Source organism: Cebus imitator, unplaced genomic scaffold (genome assembly GCF_001604975.1).
Source record: "Cebus imitator isolate Cc_AM_T3 unplaced genomic scaffold, Cebus_imitator-1.0 Scaffold325, whole genome shotgun sequence".
Lineage (NCBI taxonomy): Eukaryota > Metazoa > Chordata > Mammalia > Primates > Cebidae > Cebus > Cebus imitator.
The window spans coordinates 323,299-345,823 of NW_016107640.1; the positions used below are offsets into that span (position 1 = coordinate 323,299).

At 36.2% G+C, this 22,525-nt stretch overlaps 1 protein-coding gene across 1 annotated transcript in view; it reads left to right on the forward strand.

Annotated features, from left to right (window-relative positions):
* Positions 1–13,013, forward strand: part of WDR72 (WD repeat domain 72) — a 210,118-nt gene extending 197,105 nt beyond the window's left edge. Inside the window, exons 19-20 of the mRNA XM_017504589.2 lie at positions 4,841–4,945; positions 10,469–13,013. Coding sequence (XP_017360078.1) covers positions 4,841–4,945; positions 10,469–10,524 — 161 coding nt within the window. The 3' untranslated portion in view covers positions 10,525–13,013. The remainder of the gene's footprint in view (positions 1–4,840; positions 4,946–10,468) is intronic.
* Positions 13,014–22,525: the final 9,512 nt, after the last annotated feature.

Sequence of the window (22,525 nt, forward strand, 5' to 3'; positions counted from 1 at the left end):
AAGAGTAATGTGTACACAGCTCTTTAGCCAGATACGTTTTCCTGATAAGATATCTGTCCAGAGAGATGCCACTTGTAAAGTGAATTTGGGGTCTGTTCAAATGACATCTTCTTTGTTTACAAATTTGGTGTTATCACTTAACATCTTTTCATAGATTTAAAATATCTTGCAGTCTTTTGAGATCTGCTATTATTGCATTAATATTTTCTTCTACCTGAATTTTGTACAGTTTCTCTCACTTCCATACTTCTACAATGATATCTTTTAGTTTATTTTATAGAGTCTCTTTAAAACTGGAGAGAGATCTGAATTATAAAGCAGGATGATAATCAACTCTTTTTCACTGCTTATTCCACAGGTCTGAGCTATCTTTCAGTCTTTCTGGACCTCTGCATCCTGTACATTATTTCTGTGGCCTGATTACTATGTAATTAAGATTTTTTTTTGAATTTTACCTGGTACTACAGTAGTATATTCTATTCAGTTGTCCAACGTTTCAAACTGTTCTATATTTTTATTAATGATTTTCCTATAAATATCCTCATTACTTCCAAAAAGCCTATACAGATGATGAATGAGATATATTTTTAAGTCATTCCTAAGTCATTGTATTGAAAATGTTATTTAGAGCTGAAGATTTTATTCACACTGTAAATTATAGAGATTTTTTTTAATGGGCTCCATCTGTCCAACAGCAATGTCCTAGTTTGGAAGATCCAGCCACTGTTTGTGGAAGTGGATGGAGACTTTCTTCCAGTGGCCACTCGCTTGCCAGGGATGGGGAGATGTTCTAGGGGGAGTTGTTTGCCACTTAGGTCTAACCCTCTTTAACAGCTAATACCATTTTTCTGCAAATGATGAGAAAAGGAAGAAAGGAATTTTTAAAGCATAACTGAAAGCAAAATAGAGAACAGAAAAGGTAGAGGAGTATTATCACTGATGGCCCTGCTACTTTTTAAATTTTAACAACAAATCCTACCATAGAGTCTTCCTCCTACTATCTCCTGAATTTCCTCTTACGGTGTTCTTGAATGTGATTTACAAACTACTGATTTTGTCTTGTCTTTGGCTGAACGATTCACTTCTTTATGATCTAGGAGAATTACACCAGTAGTTAAATGCTCCATAGTGAAACACATCCATATGAAGTTCATAGACTCCTCTTATCTACCTACCAAAGATATTGCAAAGATATTTAGAACACTGGCCTTTCAGTCATTAGTATTTTGAGGTGTGTGATGAGTAAATGGAATAGGCTTACATCTTTCAGTGGCAGACTATCAAGAAGAGTTTGCCTTTTTTGCCCCTTCGCCCCAAATGTGGACTATTTCAGAATCCATTACGGAAGAAATAAACAGTTGATTTTAAGCTAAAGATGAGTCTAGCAACCATTTGCATTATATTGATGTCAAAAGTATCTCTCTGCCAAGCTCTGAAATGCAGCTTCAAAAAGTACTGAAAATATCCAAGAACTTTAGTGATGAGCTACAAATGGACTTTGGTATTGATAAATAAAAGTCAATATGTATAGTAAAAGGACAACTTACTGTGATAAATGGGACCACCATCAGTAAAGATCAAATTATTGACTATCTAAAGCAAGGAAAAACCTGTCTATAGCTAACTTTTACAGGTGAGAAGAATTAGCTAACAACAGCAATTTAGAAAAAGCTCAAAGGGACATGTAAAGAGAATTCATTAAAAATGCATACCAAAGTAGGCAGCGGCATTAACAAAACTACGCTAATGTGTATCTTTGGCCATGCCTAGATTCACGCTCGTTTATTTTGCCTTCAGTGAGCTCCCTTTGGCTTCCCACATTCCTACTCAAGGGGGTCTGATTCAAATTTTACCTTCAGACTACTCTATTGTAGAGGAATTCTCCTCTGCACTATTAAAAACCATGTCCCTCTTAAGAATGTTGTCTTCAGTGCTCTTACTGGTTACTTTTCATCATACTTCAACTAGAGCACAAGTGATATGAGGGCACATTAAAAGTGCCTTCATTTCTTTACTCCTCACAGTCTAGCACAGAGCTCTACCCATAATAAACACTAGATCAATATTTGTTGATTCATCACTTTGGAAGTGATTCATTAGAGAAGCCTTGGTCACACATCATGTCAGAGTTCAGTGATGAAACATCACAGGAAACACCCAAAAGAACCACTGCAAGGATTAGCCTATCAAGCAAACACACAAAGAAAAAGTAGAATGGCAATAATTAGCCTCTCCAATGCCTGCTATTCCCAAATGTCAGAATGTAGCTACTTCTTCTACAGTAAATTTAATTGGATGCTCTAGGAACTGCCCAGTAAAAATGACAACTCTTGTACCATTTCAAATTTGGAAACTCATCTGTAACCAAGCACAATATCTGAAGAATCGCCATCTTTATTTCCCCTCCTCCACACAAGCCACACCCTCCAAAATCAAAGGTGGAAGCAAAGTAGTCACATGGTACCTACTAGTGTGAGTTTACTGAAGATGATGCAGCTAAAACTACACGTAACTTTCTGGCCTTTTTAAGAGGTTTGAGATGTCAGTTCATTCTGGGACCACTTTATTGCCACAAAGGATGGTTGCAGACATGTACTTTGTCTAATACCATGCCTTCTTCCTCTGTGAGGTCCCTGATTTAGAACAGCATCTTCTGAATATTTATTTGGTACTAGATAAATATTTGTTGAAGGAATGAATAAATAAATGAATGAATGGGCAAAAGTTTTAAATTATGAAGAACAGTGTGTTGGATGGCAAGTGCAATGCATTTGCCCAAATCAATAGAGGTGCTACCTCATTGGCTTTTAGTAATAGATTTAGCTATATGATTTATTTCCTTTTATAAATGCCAATGTAAATATTTCACAAAATTATCAAGTAAGATATATGGAGATAAAAATCATTAAAGTAAGCCAGGAAATCTTCACCAACGTAATAGTATTCTGAATGAAACTTTGATTCATTTAACTATACCACTTAAATATTTCACAAAGAATCTATGGATTAAAAATTAATCTGTAAGTATGACCTAAACTGAAGAAAATTAAACTCAGCTACATCAATAGCTGCTTAGGCCACACATCCTCTTCTTCCATGTCACAAACCCACATCACCATTTTGCAAAGATGCATCCTTGGTTTCGTTTTGGTCTGACAAAGAAATTGACCAGATCCATTGAAAAGATAATTGAAAGCACATATACTCTTGGATCAGGAGGACATTTAGCATGGTACTTCTGCATCATTCATGTGTTCATTCATCTGTTTCACAGATTCTTCAAGAATACCTTCTATGGCCTAGACACTTGCTTATGAAGTGCACAGAAATGTATAGATCAAAATGAAAGGATCAGATTTATTATTAAAAATAGCAATTTCATGCTTTTCTTACATTTTTTCCCAAAGAAAGGTTTTAGAGAAGTAGTGAATTCTAACTATAGTGGCATTTTCATGGAACAGAGAGGTCATACCTGTGTCCTGAGAGAGTTGGTGAAACAATCTAGATGGAATATTTAAACCAGAATCATGTTACCGGTCTTCTGTAAAGTGTGTCTACGTGGTCCTCAAGTTACAGACATCAGTGCTATGCACACTCCACTAAAATAAGTGGAGGAGTGTGGCAGGTGTGGACACTACCAATGCTGCTTGGACCTTGGTCGGGAAGGGGTTGTGTCACGTACCAAATGGGTAAAGTACCACAGGCTCAGCCTCTGCACTGCTTTCTTGTCTCCTAACAAAGTTTTAGAAACAGTGTCCAGGCCCACTCTCCTGTGCCAACAAACATCTTATATATGATTTGTATATATATTTTTTGTTTATTGCATTTATGGCTTATATGTTGCCTGTGTTATCATATCAGTGGTTGTGTTTACTGCAGTAACTTACAATAAATAAAATTCTATTGTGCTTAACAGTATCTATATACTTCGAATGTTTGGCTTGTGACCTAATTTATGCTATTGAAGGCTTGTTTTATTTTTGCTCTGAGTTTTTTCATGAAGACGAGCCCACTTTTTCTGAACAAATACTTTCTAGAACGAATGTAATATGGAAATGTGTTATTTCACGGGGGCAATATAGAGCAGGTATTACAACTTGTGGAAAAATGTGGAAACTTGAGTTTGTTTCTCAAACAGAATTAGTGGGTATCACAGGGTTATAGGAAATTTTAGACTTCTGTACTAGCTTCCGTTTCTGATCATAATCCTACTTAGGAAACAGTATCTCATGACAGGCTGTCTGGAGACCTACCATTGAAAACAACGGCCCTCCTTATTATAATACTCAGTGTATATTCATGTTACATTTAAAATGTACTTTTTATAGTACTAGTTTTTTTTGGTGTTTAGTACCATAGTTTTTAATTTCATGAAAGAGAGCCAAAATGTCCACAAAATCTTCATTAGCTGTGATTTGTGTGATGAGAGGAACCATTGCCACCAGTGCAGAGCTGGTCTTTCTAATCGACTAGGCTGATGTTCTCTCTGTGTTCCTTTGCCGTTAATTGACTATATTGTTTTAGATTTATGCATTAAAAATACGATTTCGACTTCGAAGAGATCACTTTGTTACTTTGTAGCTTTTAAGCTGATGCCATGAACTTATTTTTCTTCTAAGATAAAGTCACATCTATAGATTTTTCAACTAATTACATGTCTGCCAATAAATACTTAGAGGATACATTTTATTTCAATTTATTATTTGTGTTTACATGGTGTGTCCCTGGAAATATCTGTGGAACCAAAAGGAAATGTTTTAATGGTGTTTGCTACTACTTTTTCATTCTCTCTCTCTCTCTCTCTCTCTCTCTCTCTCTCTCTCTCTCTCTCTTTTAATAGCTCCAGTCAGTCCAGTCAAGCATGACAGCAACTCAAACTCGGCAAACTTCCAAGACGCGAAGGACATGCCTGACAGATGTGTCTTGGAAGAGTCTGAGAGTCCAGGTGAAAGCCATTTAAAAATAGTCAAGTATAAAATGATAAATTTGACACAGCTTTGGGGTCCTTGGAAGGGGGTGAGGGGAGAGGACATTGTAATGCTGTTTTCTCTTAGCAGCTGCACTGTCAAATTAATGGTCACCTCCAGGGGTCACAGTGTGGAGCTGTTATCTTTTCCTCTTTCATCAAGAATTCAGTTGGAGGAAGTACAAAGGCTTTATGACTGAGAAGGGAAGCTGACACTATTAGTTCATTATCATCAATTTTAGGCTAAATGGTTAATAGAGCCAGAGATTAGAAACTATAGAGAAATGGCAACATTTTTAATATTTCAAATAATGGGATCTAACAAGAATGGAGCGGAAGTGGACAGATGGAAGTGAAAAGAGAAACTGTCATCATTACAATTCTATTTACCTTCCTAAAAACAAACAGGACTGTAACTGAGATGAGAGGATTTTCACACGATGGTAATGAATACTGTCATATGTTTAGGGAAAAATAAAAGCCTAGAAAATAGTAACCCTTCTTTCAATGCAATAAAATCTATTATTTGCCAAAGTGTGTGTGTGTATATATATATATATATATATATATATATATATATATATATATCCTGTATAGAAATCAAAGAAATGTACTAGGATACAGCTAGAAACACTACAGCTAGAAACACTTATACCAGGATTTCTGTTTCTAGTTTTGTTTTGTTTTGAAGCATGCCTAGCCTTAAACAACTAATTAATTAGAGGAAAAAAATCTTGTAAAAGTCAAATGAACATTCTGGGATAACTATAAAGTTATAAGGTGCTAGAAGGTACCTTATTATCATGAATGAAAGAGTTAAATATCTCCTCCACTTCATATTTGTCGTTCCTGTTGTATCTTGCACCTGTGTACCCTCTACCCTCTCACATCTTTGTGTGCTGATCCATGTATCATATTTTTGATTCATCCTCTCTGTGGCCTGTCAGCTTAGTTAAGAGATTTCCAAATCTTGTAGTCTTCGTTGACAGGGGGCAGCTGCAAACAGTCCCCTGATCCTTCCCCAAGGAGAGCTACTGAGATTTAATTTTCAGTGAAAGGTGCAGCCTGCAATCTATGTCAGGTCCCCTAAGTCATCTTGGAACCCCAACAGGCACAGTGGCGATGGCATTATATATCAGTCCTCTTCACTCCACCAAGATTCTTCCGAAGATGGACTGCTGCCGTGTGCCCATTCTCAACCACACGTCTGCTTTCAGACCCCATGGAACTAAGAAAGGGCATCTTTAGCAATGACAGAGATGTTTAATGAGCAAATTAACCCCACCCCCTGCCATAATAGCTAAAAGAAAAATGTAAATGAGTCTTACTCTAAAAGGGAGAGGGTAAATGGTAGTGTTAAATTTCTATAACAAAAATTATTTATCTATTACTTTTAGTTTTGAATAATTTTGCCAAATTTTGATTAGGTTTTAAAGGTGTCTTAATACACAGTTTTCTAGCACTCATTTTGTCAGGCAGGTAAATCTGTGAGTCAAGTTTTTACCTAAGTGTTCATTATTTTTGATAAGAATAGATCAGCTTTATACTATTTTTAAAGCAGAACAAATTTCTACTTTTGAAATGAGTGGAATGAGAGATTCAAATATAACATTTTCTATCTGATTCATACACACAAAAGCATTTATCAAGAAAGAAAGATGAATTAGAAAATATAGGTACTGAAAAAGAATCTTAATTCAAAAAGTGACTACTGTTCTATACATCGGACATCATTATACCGGTAATAAAGAATGAATTACTCTGGCTTTTTCCTCTGTCCATTCCTGCATTTTAAGACATCTTGCCTTATAGGCCTAGAAACCTCTGGAGAGTTCACTACTGGTCTCACTGCCTTCCACTGAGAATTTGTGGCTTGGTTGTCATGGAGACATCGTATTTCTCCAAGAATTGCTCATATTGATCCGTGGCCAGGAGTAAATGGCCAAGCCAGTGTGAGGAATAAAGGGGGCTGGGCAGTCCTATAAAATGACCAGGGCTTGTGGGTTGGAAATAAGCTCATAGCAAACACTTAGGTAAAAAGAAAGAAGCAGTTTTATTTTGTTTTAGGATTTCTTTCTGCACTTTGGGCCATTGTCTTCTTTCACTATGAACTGAAAGAAACTTGTTAGTCACTTGTCATGTCAGATCTTTGGTGCTTGTCCTGACACAGCTGTCAGCCTTCCAGCTCTGCACAGTTCAGGGACACACAACAAAGAGGCAGTGGCATGAATTATTTATTGTTCCTTGTGTGGATAAAATTCTGTGATAAGAAATTAAGACACTTCTGACAGAGGTGCTTGTTTTGTAAGAAAGACTTTGATGAGAGAGTGTATTTCCTTGAAACTTGAGTACTCAACAGGCAAAATTCTTAAAATTGAACATGGAGGAAAATAAATTTTATGTTTTTTTGTGTGAATTTGGTGGCAGAGAGGGACCGTCTTGAACTATAAAAATATGACTGTCCACTTTTCAAAGTCCAAACATTAACTTCAAAATATCAATTCTTTCAAAATTTAGGGGCTCCAAAATCCTAAGCATTACTCTAGTGGTTTAGTTACATCTATTTACAACATGTGAGTGGTATTTCTCTGGAAAATATTAACTACCTTAGTGAGAGGAAGAAACAAATTTGGGGTTTTTAGGTGGTAAGATTTGGGAAGATGTCTTTCAACCAGAAGAGGTGCTTAGTAGTTAAACTTATAATTGCATTAGTATATTCCTTATTCATTGTAGGGAAAAGAATGCATTTAATTCTGCATGACATTCTTACCATTTTCAACTGGAATTTTTTTCACTCATTTAAAATTTAACATTTTTTTGTACATGCAAAATCCCCCAGTTACAAAGCTGAATGTGGTCAATCTTCTAACTTTAATGGATATTGAACTTACACGGTTTTATATATGCAATGCTAAATGACTAATATAATTATTACATCATCTTAATGAGATCAGTTGTTTGACCAGCATATAGAAAATGAACAAAAGTATTTTTCCATGCAAGCACAGTTTAAGGATATTGCTTTCTGTGTTGCTCATTCCACATAAACTCTTTTATGTGCAAATCCTGTAAACATCATTTTACTTTAACTCTTCTGGTTTTATATTGTGAATACCAACATATTTTCATATGCAGAAAGCAAAAGGGACACTGAAGCATAGAAAATTTGAATTTTGGAACAAGTGAAGTTGATAATTTGATGTTGATAGAGAGTTTTAAAATGTCATTAACAAGGCCAAGTTGTTTGAATTTATATAAAATAGAATCACTTCATGTATTGCCTCTGAATACAGTGGACTTGAACTCAGTATGTAGATCGTTTATTTTTATATTGACATCACTCCTTCTCCAGCACTGAATTGACCAGGATGACCCATTTGTAAATGGGCTGCGGTCTGCATATAGGTCACAATTTAGATGCCTTGTGGAGTGGTTGTTCACCTGGCCTCTAGAGCACTCTACCTTATTCTTCATGCCATTGTGATCTCTTTATGGGTTTAAGCTGTATACCCAGGTGAGTGCCTGGAGTCCATTAAGGTAGGCAAAGCACCTTTAGACCAGAACATTCCTGTTACTTTGACCCTGCTAGTGAACCTGGAGGTCTTGTCTGGTAGGGAAAAGTATCTCTCAGTAGGGTCTTTTCTTTGGAATAATTCATTAGCAAAGAGTTTTGACTCACAGGTGAATCCCAGATTGAAGTTTCCAACTCAGACCCTGTGAAGTCGACTTGCTCTTTCACTGGCATTTACACGTTCCTGAAACCTCTGGGAATAACTTTGATGTCTAGTAATAGAAGCACTGAGGCAATATCGTGAAATTGCAGCTCCCTTTTTTGAGATTTTAGAGCCATTAGGCTTTCTTTCTTTAGTTCTTTAAGGCCTAGTTTCTTCTGAATCTGAAAGATGTTATCACAAAAATAGTTCAGTGGAGCCTTTTGCTAGTTAACTTCTGTTTCTTTTACAGTGATTAAAGCTCAATTTTCATTCTCCAGAATAATTGTTTAAAGTATTTCTAGTTCCTCATCTTTAAACTCATGATGATAAAAAATTTAGTGTGACATTCACAGTTTTCACGAAAATGTAAATGAGAAACCTTAAGCCTTTATCACCATATTGGCTTGGAAAATTAAGAAGTGTCCTTTTTAGTGCACTAGAAATAGCACACTCAAAAGTAGCTTCAGCTGAAAATAGTAGTGACAAGAGAGAATTGTAAGTCCAACAAAATGCCTTTACATAAGTGTTTCTACATCGTTCTGAAGTAGTTTATAATCAGCATGCATTCTACCATTAATAGAAATTTTTCGTGGTTTTCATAAGGCAGGCTATGTATGTACATCGATATACATCATTGTCAATCAATATTACATTTGCATGAGTCTGACGACCAAAACTAGATTTCTCACAGTTTCCAGGGGATGCCACATTGTGAAAAGCCAAGGTATATATATTTTTTTCTTTTACTATTCTGGCTCATGAATCACCAGCAAAAATCAGGTAAGAGAAAGTAGGACAGATTCAGGACTGGAGTGTTGGAGATGGCTGATGATGATGCATGAAGCAGAAAAAATGTGGAATGTGTGAGCAGCCCATCAATCATAGCCATCGAGAACACACTTCTTATGGGTAGTGCTAAAAAAATCTTCTAGAAGAATTAAGAGCAGTTTCAGTAGTAAGATATAAGCACTTACTTCTAGTTGTGTTTAACAATATAAATATTCTTAAAATTTACCCAAAAGCAAAATTTAAGCATCAACATATTTTTTAAAGAGTGTAAAATTATGTATTAATGCACACACACACACACACACACACACACGCTTAGTATTCAGTACTGGTTTAACTAAACCACAGTTTTTGCCAGTAGGAGTGAAAGTTACTATTCACAAACGTGTCATTAATATAAATGTGTTTTAAAATAGTTATTAAGAAACAATGTTCCAATTAATTTTGTAGTCAAATTGATTTAAAATGAGTGGTTTTTATTTTGTTTTGTATTTTTAGCCTACAAAGACAATCATCCAAGTAGTCTACGTAAATACTTGTTTGATTCTGCAACTCAAACAGTATTTCAACTAATATTTAGAAGTTTTGACCCTAAAATGGCAGTTGTGGGTTTTTCTAAGAACAATTAAGCTGTTTGAAATTTATGGAAATTTACTAATTTCAAACTAAATTTTTCTTGTAGAAAACTTTCATCTTACTTGACAGTTAAAAAAAAAGAAAACCAGCTATTAATAATGTGTGCAATTAAAATATATTTACCTACTTTATAAGACAAGAATATTTGTATTATATTAACTTCTCTTATTTTAAGATGGGAAAGACATGTAGAAATTATAAGCAATACCTTTCTCCCTTCCTTTTCTTCCTCATTCTCTACCTCCTTCCTCTCTATGTATCGATGCTTCATTCCCTCTCTCTCTCTCCTGTCCCCTTAGTCTTTCTTTTTTTTTCCTCTTTTTGGATTTCACCATATAACCCAAGATATCTGCTTTTTTCTTAGGTGAGCCAAGGCATCATTCATGGATAGCAAAGGTGTGCCCCTGCAAGGTGTGTTAAATGGAATCTCATCAGTAGGAGCTGAATTTGGACAAATTAAGATATCCAAAAAAATACCATTTGTTTGTTACTGTATCAAAGCAATGTTGTTATTGATCAAATTATTAGGCTGTAGTGAATTTGCTAATACTTTAGCCAGCATGTATTTAAAAAGTGATTTTAATACATGCTGACTAAAATGCAATGCATACTGACTGAAAATATTCAAATTCATCTCAGTTTAGACAATTATTGTCTAGATCATTCTGTATTCCTGTTTCTTACTTTTTCTGCTAGTATTTCCAACAGGCAATGCCAGTCCACAGACACAAAATTAACACTGCTTTAAATTTTCTCCCACCCTTTTAGTCCCTGAATTATACAATAAACAATGTTAAAACCAATGTAGCACACAATACTTATAAATTTAGTGTTGCTTCAAGGTGTTTCATCTAAAACTTGACCAACTTTGATTTGTCTGGTTAGGATATTTTGTTTTAGTGGAGATGCTTTAATTCAGATCAATTACTGCAGCAAATCCCATCCCTAAGCATGAAATGTTGTCAGCAAATAACCAATGCTCTTTATTCATCAATTAGCCAAAATAAGTGATACAAAGTATAACAGTGGCCAACCTTGTACTGTTGAGTTAATTCGGACTTCTAATGACACTGAGGCTAATGTCTTCAGCTAAAGGTTGATCTTGTTGGCCATGTAGAAGTGAACTAGGGAAAGGGAATCAACCTATGGCATATCACAATTGATCCTTATTAAGTATAAACGCTTGTAGGTCTTTTCCCAGAAAGGAGCTTGACTAGCAGGAATTCTAAAACTAAAATATATTAAACAGCATAAATAGGAACAGACATAAAGTGCTCTTCTATTAAAGCCTTCAGTGATCTGATTTATTTACAATGATGTATATTGTACAGTTCCTCGATTTACAGAAAATCATCAAAATATTAATCTATATATATTATGAATGTAAGTGTTGCCTAATCCATAGAAAAGGGAATACAAAGTATTAAATATATGACATATAGCTATATTTATGTATCTAATAGGGAAATTCAAGTCACTGCAATGGAAGAAACAGATTTCTGAGCATAGGACCAGACTCAGGTACTATGCTGGGATGCAGTGGGCAGGAGAGGGGGAAATTAGAAAAGAGAACTATATAATTGAAAAGGGGATATAAAGTGTTAAATATATGATATGTAACTATATCCATGTATATATGTATCTAAAGGAGAAGTTAAAATCACTTCAATTAAAGAAACATTTTTAGCATAGGACCAGCCTCAGGTCCTATGCTGGGATGCAGTGGAAAGGAGATGGGGAAATCAGAAAAGAAAACTATGTAATTGAAATGACATGGGCTGTACCCTTAAGCAACTTACAATTAATGATGACCTGAATAAACATACCAGAATAAACATGTCAAATGAGTGTGACTCTTTTAAAGTACATTAAAGAGTGCATTCTTTGTTTCCTAAAATATGATTTAACTGCTTGAAATTACATTTGAGTTGAACTTTAGAAACTAACATAGTGTTAATATGAATAATCATGGAAAATTATAATCCTTTGAAAACTGATAAATAAATTTCCCCTCCTTTAGAAACACTCAAAAGCCACTTCAAACAAGTTTCAAAATAAAGGAAGGTTGCAAGTTAGGCAATGGATTATATTTTCTTGCATGTTGTGTACGGGCTGTCAAGGTTGTTAGGAGGACTTCCAAAAGCATTTTGAATGATGGCAATATCAAATAAGTGTATGTCCTCCCAACTGAGGCATTTTTAATTGTTAAAACCTATTTGGACACTCAAGTTATGATATATTTATGAAAAATAAGCTTCATTATTTTTATAGCTACATCCTATTATTTCCTTTCAGAAACAATAAGTTTTAACAGCTGCTATACTTGGCATTTTTCAGTTCTAATGAAACCAATATTGAATCTCTGATAAATATTTTCTGATGTTACTAGCTATAGGAAATTAGGACTGGCACAATCCTGACATTACTAAATGGAAATTTTAGGATTTTTCAGCATCACATGTTAGTCTCTAAAATTTAAATATTCATGTTTGCTTTTATCATTATGAATTCTGAAGGCCAATGTCATTAACTATGAAAACTTATAATTCCTAAAAATAAGAGATATTCAATCAATATTCTCCAAATATCCATATGCAAATATGTTTATGACACAAATTTACTAGCTGTTTAAAAATGATTTGTGTATTGACTTGTGTTCAACATGTTTCAGTAATTTCTATCATGAGAGGACTTGAAATAGCAAATTGCCACACAGTTAACTGGATGGACCACACACGTGGTGGTCATACCCACTTGGTACCACACCCAGAAACTCAAAATTGACTTTCTACTGATTATAGATAGGGGTGTCCTTTGGTATGGCTAGGCAACCAGTGGAGTGATTGTATTAGCTAACTTGTTTGTATCCAGAGTCTTCTTGTCATTATAATAAAAATTTTACTTAAAAATTTTATTTTGTGTTTCTTTGTTAGTAATCATCTTCATGACATTTACGAATATACATATATATTTGTAATATAGATTATACATATATATAGCCCAAAGGAATATTTTCAACTTGGCAAGCCTTGATTCTTTGACTTGCTGTTAAGTTTTACGTTGGCTCGATTGTATATTGCAGAGAAAAGTATCTGGAAAGCATGGAGGGTTAAGAGCAGAGGCTGCTCTGCAGCGTGTCCAGGCCCTGTGTGCTTGCTGTGCTTCTCAGAGCCTTACTCCCTCTCCTGTGCTTGAAGAGCTTTCTCACAGGGCTCATCCAGAAGTGCTAGTGAAGCAATCTGAACACTGTTAAACACCTCAAATATAAGGAAAAATGTATAGTTTTAGAAACTAAAAGGTAGCCTCCGGTGTCAAACATTCTGTTACTATTTTAGAAACTAAGGCTATTTTGAACATGATGTTATTAGAAAACAATGATAAAAAACAGTCTGTTAAATATTAGTATTCTATCTTTAGATGATAGCATTTGGCGATTTTTATTTCTTAGACTTTTCAGTGTTCTATATTTTAAAAATCCTTTTAAAATTATTCCAATGAACACTTTAGAAAAGATACTATTCCTCTTCCATCCTTAGAGGGCACATTATAATAATTGAATATTTTAAAATTAAATTTTATGCCATATGTTTAAAATGAAGGCTCAGGTTACATTAATTCCAATTGATTTTAAATTCTTATTTTCAGAGAATGAACTCATTCCATTTCTTAAATTTTATATTCATACATTTTGATTGCTCAGCTATATAAAGCAGTGTTATAGACCCTTATTCTCCACAAATTGTTGTCTCATATGTAAAATGCCAAAAGTTGTGTCCCATTTCCTAAGAAAGTCATTGCTTTCTAAACATTTGCATAATACTTAGGGGTTTTTGAAATTTTAAAAAATTAGCTTAACCATAAGAGTTGCAAAATTAAGACTTTCTTGAGTGTAAAAGTGTTCCTATTTCTCCACATCCTCTCCAGCATCTGTTGTCTCCAGATTTTTTAATGATCGCCATTCTAACTGGCGTGAGATGGTATCTCAATGTAGTTTTGATTTGCATTTCTCTGATGACCAGTGATGAGCATTTTTTCATATGTTTGTTGGCCTCACGTATGTCTTCTTTTGTAAAGTGTCTGTTCATATCCTTTGCCCCAAACACGGCATGTTCTCACTCATAGGCGGGTGTTGAACAATGAGAACACATGGACACAGGGAGGGGAGCACTACACACTGGGGTCAGTTGGGGGGAAATAGGGGAGGGACGGTGGGGGGTGGGAAGCTGGGGAGAGATAGCAAGGGGAGAAATGCCAGATGTAGGTGATGGGGAGGAAGGCAGCAAATCACACTGACACGTGTGTTCCTATGCAACAATTTTGCATGTTCTTCACATGTACCCCAAAACCTAAAATGCAATAAAATAAATAAATGGGGAAAAAAAAAAGACTTTCTTGAGTAGATATCTTTCAGGTAAAGCTGCATGGATTCATGTACGATAGTCGCCATATCACCTTGCATTGTAATTTGCTCAACAAGGGGCCCACAGATGGCAGGCAGGAGAAGGTAAACTGGAAATTAACAGGTCTCTCCATAAGAGCATGCCACTGGAAACTCTCATCCAATTTGGGACCCCTGGAAGACAGTATGTGTCTAAGGGGAGGGCTGTCCTGGTACAACTCCTTTACTCTTTTCACCTTCATCTTGACCTTGTCAGATGCCATGTTTATGTAAAATTTTAATGTCATGGAGTTTTTACAATAATGTAATTTTTATAAAAGTGTATTAAAATATATTCATCTTGATCACTGTTTTTTTGCTTGTTTTGTTTTGTTTTGCCACCACCTAGTCTTGGATCCCATTTGTTAAGTCAAAGATAAATTCACCTTTAGCCAAGAAAGCATACTGCAGGTAAATGGACTGTGACAATTGCATCATTACAAGCACGATTACAATGATGCAAATGGTAAGAAATAGTTATTTTAATACTATGTGAAAACTAAAGCCATAAACCAATGAAGATGTCTGAAATGGCCTACTTCTAGAAGTATACTGGGGGAAATTAGGCACCCATTAAATGCAGGGCTTCTCACACAGAGCCATTCAGACCAGCACCCCAGCCCCCACCACACCCCACAAGGGGTGTGGGGAGACCACTCAAGTGACCACATGAATGGTTCCCTTCTTGGCAGGGGCAAAACCAGGAGGAGTTTCAGTGTGGGGGTGCGGCAGAGCATATTTTATTCTTCCTTTGACATTGTTCCTCCAAATGCCTATTTTTCCTTGCACAGAGTGTATTTTCCTAATATCAATTTTTACGATCCTTTTTTGTTTTGCATCCTACTGTTGGAAAAATTGCAATGATTTTTTTCAAGGATACAAAGCTTTTAACACTAAAGATAATTAGTCCATGTTTAGTCCATAGTACAGTATACCTAAACCTGCAAAGTGCCAGATGCCAGAAAAACGCTAATATTCATAATGTTATGTAAGAGCAATAATTAGTTGACATATGTTTTCAAAACTCATCATTTATTCAGTTAGCAATCGTTTTAATTGCAATTATCTGTAAAGTTATCAATCAGGTTTTCGATCTCGCATGTATATTTTCTACGGAGAAGGTGTTTTCACACAGCCTCAGTAACAGCATTGTGGCCTTGGATGATGCCTTCCAAGATAAAAAGACAGCGCATGATGTTCTTGACATATCACAGGTTTCCTTTAGACTTTAAAGAGGTTTCCTGTTAATTCTGTAGTGTCAACTACATTTCCTATCAGAAATAACCTCTCTGATCTATATCAAAAGTATTGTGACATCTATGTTATCCCCGTTAGAATCAAATTATAGTTACTATATAATCAATTGAGGAAACAGTGTTTCATTTCATTTTCCTTTTTTGTATTTCAGAATCTGCTAGGCTGGGAAAGAGGAAGGACCTGTAGTACAGTGAGATTAAGAACCTTCATTCCTTCCCTGAGACATAGCTATGGGGATCAAGTTGCATTTGAATCAGCTGCTATTTCAAATAATCAGTGTATTCACACCAATCTAAGCCAAACCATTAACTCCAATGTCTGCAAGAATTTGAGATAGAAAATCACGTGGAAATAACTAACACTATCGTACTATCAGGATAGTGAAATAAAGAAATTGGCGGTTTCTAAAGTACATTTTCATAGAAAGCACACTGCAGCTGATGCCTGCCTGAACGGTGTTAGGTTTTGTTTGTAGTCTTCCCGCCATGTAGGTGGCAGCAACACTCAAGGCTAGAAATTTTCTTTCACATTCTCTTAGCTCTAGTAAAAACATATTCTTACTAAAAAATCCTTGTGGGAGAGAAAAGGTTTAAAGTGTAGAGACAAATTTCTCTATGTCTTCACCTATCTCTAAAGCACTATTTTAAGGTTGTGCTTAAAACGGTTCCCATAATGTGAAAACATTCATCATTCACCTTAATACAGAAGTCATAGTCTGCTCTCATACGTGTTGGTAGTAGTACGTTGCTGTTTCTTTATTTACTGCGTTGTTACTTCTTTACCCTTTCTCAGACTAAAGCCATTCTCGTAAGAAAAAGGAAGAAATCTGTTTTAGTCTTCTATCACCTATGTTTTCTGGGGACTATAATAAAAGACTGTCCCCGTTTTTCTTTCTGAACATCTAATACTCCAGAGGACTGAGTACATGTGGAGAGCTTTCTCTTAATCTTCAAAATGCAGCCATGTTCTCGGATTGTCCTAACTACATGCAAATCGGTTCTGTGTGCAAATCAAATGAAGGCTCTGTCTGAGCAGAGAGGCTCAGGGTGCCCGAGAGTGAAGGCAGAAGACCTGGACACAAGACATGTGGGCTAAAGCTGAGAATGTTGCCACTGTGTGGATGAGGTTCCCTGCCTTGAGAAAGCTGTTCACTCCTGTGCCTGGGTTGAAATGAAACCAGGATGTCCCCCAACCCCTTTATAGAAATAAGTTTGTTCTTCCTTAATTTTGGCAACTGATGAGCAATAGGCTTTTCCTCAATTCCTGGTGTTTTGCTAGACATGTTATAGCAAATACAGGCAGCCTTTCTGCAAACATTTTAAGAGTGTTCTTGTTACATAGGGTGAGTCAACACATCCAGCACACCAAGAAAATACACGCAATTCCAGGCCCAGGTGAAACAGACAGCAGTTACATTTCCAGGCTAGGAAGAGGCCATTGAGTGATTTGGGGAAGGCGAGGAGAGGTTTCTGCATCTACTGTCTTTCAATCTTATATTCTTCCTCATTTCTTGCGTCCTTCCACATCCTTGATCTTTCTTCCCATATCTATGTAGTTGAGTCCAGGTCTTTTGAGGAACAGACCTGTGCATGATAGCATGCATTGAATATGGAGTCGGAGAACTGACATTGTGTCCGAGCTTCTTCGCTTTCCTACTTGCTGTTTGAGATAAGAAGTTTCGTATAGTATTCTGAACCTCAATTTCCTCATGTATACACTGAGACTAATAATTCCAGGTTTGCAAACAATACACATGTACTATCATTTAATATAGTATTGCAAATACTGAAATTACTATGCACACCAAAAAATGCCTGGTTAGAATCTGAATTGTGGCCAACCATAATTGCATTCCAGGGCTTAAGCAGGCTTTTTACTCAGACTGGATAGAGCAGTGTGGCATAAACAAGCTCAATTCATTATTTAAATAAAAGTTTCTTCTTTTAAAATGTTTCATTTTAACTTGTGAGTATTCCCAAAAATCAAGGACTATTTTCAAAGTTTTTGATCATTTCTTTAGAGGTCAGAGCTTTCCTCAGCACAGTGGGTAATAATAAATAGCAAGTAGCTATTTTTCTGGGTCCCAGAAGATAATCTGCTGGCAATGTTTTATGTCAGAATAGAATAGGCCATAGTCCATCAGGGTTGTACAAAACAACAAACAGCTTCCCTCTCAACTTCTGCCAGTATGCATACAATCAAATGACACTGCAAAGGATGTGTCTGTAGCCTTCGATGAGTGTGAGGAAAGAGACCAACCCAGGGCAGGGCACAGTGACTCACATCTATAATCCTAGCACTCTGGGAGGCCGAGGAGGGTGGATCACTTTGAGACCAGCCTGGCCAACATGGAGATACCCTGCCTGTACTAAAAATACAAAAATTAGCTGGACACAGTGGTACACACCTGTAATCCCAGCTACTCCAGAGGCTGAGACACAAGAATCGCTTGAACCCAGGAGGTGGAGATTGCAGTGAGCTGAATCGCACAGCTGCACTCCAGCCTGGATGACAAAATGAGACATTTTTGGAAAAAAANAAAAAAAAAAAAAAAAGAAAAGAAAAGAAAGAGACCAAACCAAAACACCTAAGTACTTCTAAAAAAGTGTCCTAAAACTTAGAAAGTCACTGAATTCCTGAAAGGTTTTGTGTAAAGCAAATATGTATTTCAGATTCTACCCTTGTACTTAGGATGGTTTGTGTTCAAAATGTTTTCTAAACAGACAATAATCTGAAAATGGATCAACTGATCAGAAAATATGAGTCAAGAAAGAGTTAAAGTGGAGATCTGCCTATGTCATCGGGGCATCAAACACCAACAGAATGCACCTATTTTTACTTTCATAAACCTTGGCTAAATATCTCATCAGAATTCTGCCTCTGCTTCTGTTCTCTTCTTTGCCCCTGTCTTTAAGTGACAATAAAAGTACTGTTAGAAATAATAATAAAATAAATAACTATAGGGATTTTCAATTAAAATGGTAAATTAAAGACATTCATCTCCATGCTCTCCTGAAGCCTCTTTGAGATGATGAGATGAAAACCATAAACCAGAAGAAAAACAGAAAAGAAGAAATAATAACAGCAAATTTTTAAAACTGAAAGCAGATAAATGCCTTAGGGGACAATGCCAAAAAATAAGCTAGCTGGTACTGCAGAGCTCCTTAAAGGTTTAGAAACTGGGTCAACTGTGACCTCTGAAAGTCGGGGTGCAGGTGTGGCTGAAACAGGAAAATTGCTTGAAAGAAACAGTTAACTTCCTTCAATCCCACTCCCATTTGTCATGCAAGCAGTTGTTCTTCCCCATCCCCAATGGGAAAGTGGATGTTCCCTCTCTGGAAAGGCTGAACAAGAGATTTTGGGCTTAAGGACACTAGGCCAGTCAAGGGCAGGAGCATCATCCTGAAAGAGGAGGGATGGGTGAAAATCGGTGCACTGATGGCCACCCACTTACCCCAGCTTCCTTATGCTTTGTTCGAAAAATACTGGTAACTGCTCTTATTGGTCCTGGAGAGAAGACAGATGATTCTTTTATGATAAAACAACCAGCCTGACGCCAATATGCACATGAAAAGATGCTCAGTATCACTAATCACCAAGGAAATGCAAATTAAAACCGCAATGAGATACCATCTTATACCCACTAGGATGGACCACTACTACTTAAAAAAAGAAAAAAGAGAGAAAATAATAAGAGTTGATGAGGAGGTGGAAAAAATGAAACTAGTGTGTACTAGCTGGTGGGAATGTGAAATGTATGATCTAGCAATTCCATTTCTGGGTATATATCCAAAACAACTGAAAGCAGGATCTCAAAAAGGTGTTTTTATGTCATTGCTCATAGCAGCACTATTTATAATAGCCAAAAGGTGGAGGCAACCCAAGTGTCTACTGATGGATGAATAAACAAAATGTGTGTGCTATATTCCTACAATGGAATAGTATTCATCATTTAAAAAGAAGGAAATTCTGACACATGCTACAATATGGATGAACCTTGAGAATACTATGCTAAGTGAAATGAGCCAGTTACAAAAAAAAGACACACACTGTATGATTCTACTTATATGAGCAATGTAAAGTAGTCAAATCAAATGATAGAGACAGAAAGCAGAATGGTGGTTGCCAGGACAGGAGGAAGGGAAGAATGGAAAGTCATTGACTATGAGTAGTTTTGTTTTGCATCATGAAAGAAGACATCCCAAGAGTTAAACATAGGTGAAAGCATTTACTTTTTCAGCCCAACATTTTGTTTCTTAGTTTCTAATGTACTAGGTGCTATTCTAGCCAGTGAGAATACAGCAGTAAACACACATACACACACACACTCCAAGGCTAGCATTTTTCCCCCCAAAAAATGTTTTAAAAATACAGCTGGGGAAATGTCTCAGAAAGTAGAAAAATGTGAGAGGCAGTGGAAAACTTTATGACTAATTCAATAAGAGGGGGTCTAGTGTAAAAAATAATATTAATGAGAGCTCTACAAAGAATAAACAGAGAAATCAGGGGAAAGACAACTATGTAAAATAAAATCAAGTAAACTTTCGGAATTGACGAAACCAATTTTTAGATTGAAATAACCTAGACATGCTCAGCAAAATTCATGAAAAAAGACCCATATCAAGGTACATTTCAGTGAAACGTCAGAATATTAGAGCAAAAGAAATGTTCTTAACTTTAGAAAAGGGAGGATAACTTTTGCCCAATAGAAATATTTAGGAATCAGAATGACATTAGAGCTCTTAATTATAATTCTGGATACCAGGAGAAAATGTGGCATTGACTTAAATAACCTGATGAAAACCATCACCATCCTAGAATTCTATACTAGGCAATCTATTTCTTCCATGCATTCTTTCTCATGAAATTACTGGAGGATATGATCTACCTACAAAATGGAATAAACCAGGAAAGTTTAGCACATGCAACAGAGGAATGAAGAGACATCCTCAGAGGACAGGGAAGGTAGATGGCATGTCTACTGCTGTGCTCATGTCTACCTGCAATGCAGCTGGTCTAGACTGCAGCAGAAAGCAGAGAATTCCCCGAGGGATGTCTCCAGGACAATAATGAAACTGATAGATTACCTGGTAAGTCTGACTGTACTGAGAGTAATGTTACAGTTCTGTCAACGGGCTCGGGTTATGAAGTAGTGAAGTTATTGCGTAGGACAGAAAACTAAATGAATAAAATAGGAGAGACAGAAGAAATGTAATCATAGTTTACTACAAGATCCAACTGTAGTAATTCTAGTAATAATTATTACCAAATAATTATTATGCTAACAAAAAATATAATGAAATTATCACGAGGATGAGGATATTGTGTGAAGGGAATGGATGGGAGAAAGGAAAGCTAAAACCTTATTCTCTATAAATCAATAACAGGGGCTGGGAGTGGTTGCTGACACCTGTAATCCCAGCACTTTGGGAGGCCAAGGTGGGCAGATCGCCTGACGCCAGGGATTCGAGGCCAATCTGGCCAACATGACAAAACTCTGTCTCTGCTAAAAATACAAAAACTTAGCCAGGCGTGGTGGCAGGCATCTGTAATCCCAGCTACTCGGGAGGCTGAGGCAGGAGAATTTCTTGAACTCGGCAAGGAGAGGCTGCAGTGAGCTGAGATTGCACTAAAAATATAGTAAAATAGGGTAAGAAATAGTTTTAAAATCACTAAAATAAAAAAACTTCAATTAAACTGAAATAGTGGGTAAATTCCCACTTTACAAATTTTGTCATAGCAAACATTGGCATGTTGAATTTATTTACAAAAAGAGTTATCTGGAATCTTTTAGCATCTCATCTCTATTAGCCTTGTTTGTGTATGCCCTGTCATTGCATCTCTGATTGTTTTGGGCCATAACTTAAGAGACTACCCAGGTCTTAGGGTTCCTCAGATCTCCACAGAAGTGTCACCCACTTGATGCCATTATACGCCAGTTGGCCATTACTCAGTCTCTGGAGTAATGCAAGGCCTACTGATGTGGCTTGCAGGCAGCAATGTTGCTGCACTACTGCCCCCAGTTAGCAATGATCCTCTTTTGTAACTTGATTAATGAGTGTTATGTGTGATTAATGAGTGGGATGATGAAACATTAAACAGCTGAATATAATATTGAGTATCTGGCTGTTCAGAAGGTCACTTTTGGATATCAGCTAAAAATATATTGGTCAAAAATATTCCATGCCTGCATAGCTGTCCAGGGACCTAGAAGGCCACCTATGTCTTTGCCTCTGAAAGTTATTCCAAAGTGTTGTCAGAAGAAAAGCATACTAATTTATAAAAGTAGCTCCAAAGTAGAACACTGGAAATGTGAAATTTGTCATCTGTAGTTTATCTTTTAAAATTTATTTCAATTTTGCATTCACATACATTTGTGTTTGTTAATACTATTCTAACATTTAATGCTGTGCTGTGCCTAGTACTTTACATTTAGTTTCTTTTTACAAGATACATTTGATCCTTATTACGTACAAAAGAAAACGGAAACACACACAGGTTGAGTAATTTGCTGAAGACCACACAGCTAGTAAGCAGTGGAAAAGGAATTAAATATTATGGCATAGCTTCTAAGCACACAGCCTTTGCTTTCAGGCTGTTTGGAATCAGTCTTTTATAACTGCTTCTCTTTTCTGTGGTTCCCAGCTTTTCCTAAGAGGTATTAGGTTTGCACTTTAAAAATCATGAATCTGTTTCATCTGCTCTCATTCGTTATGACAGAAACCA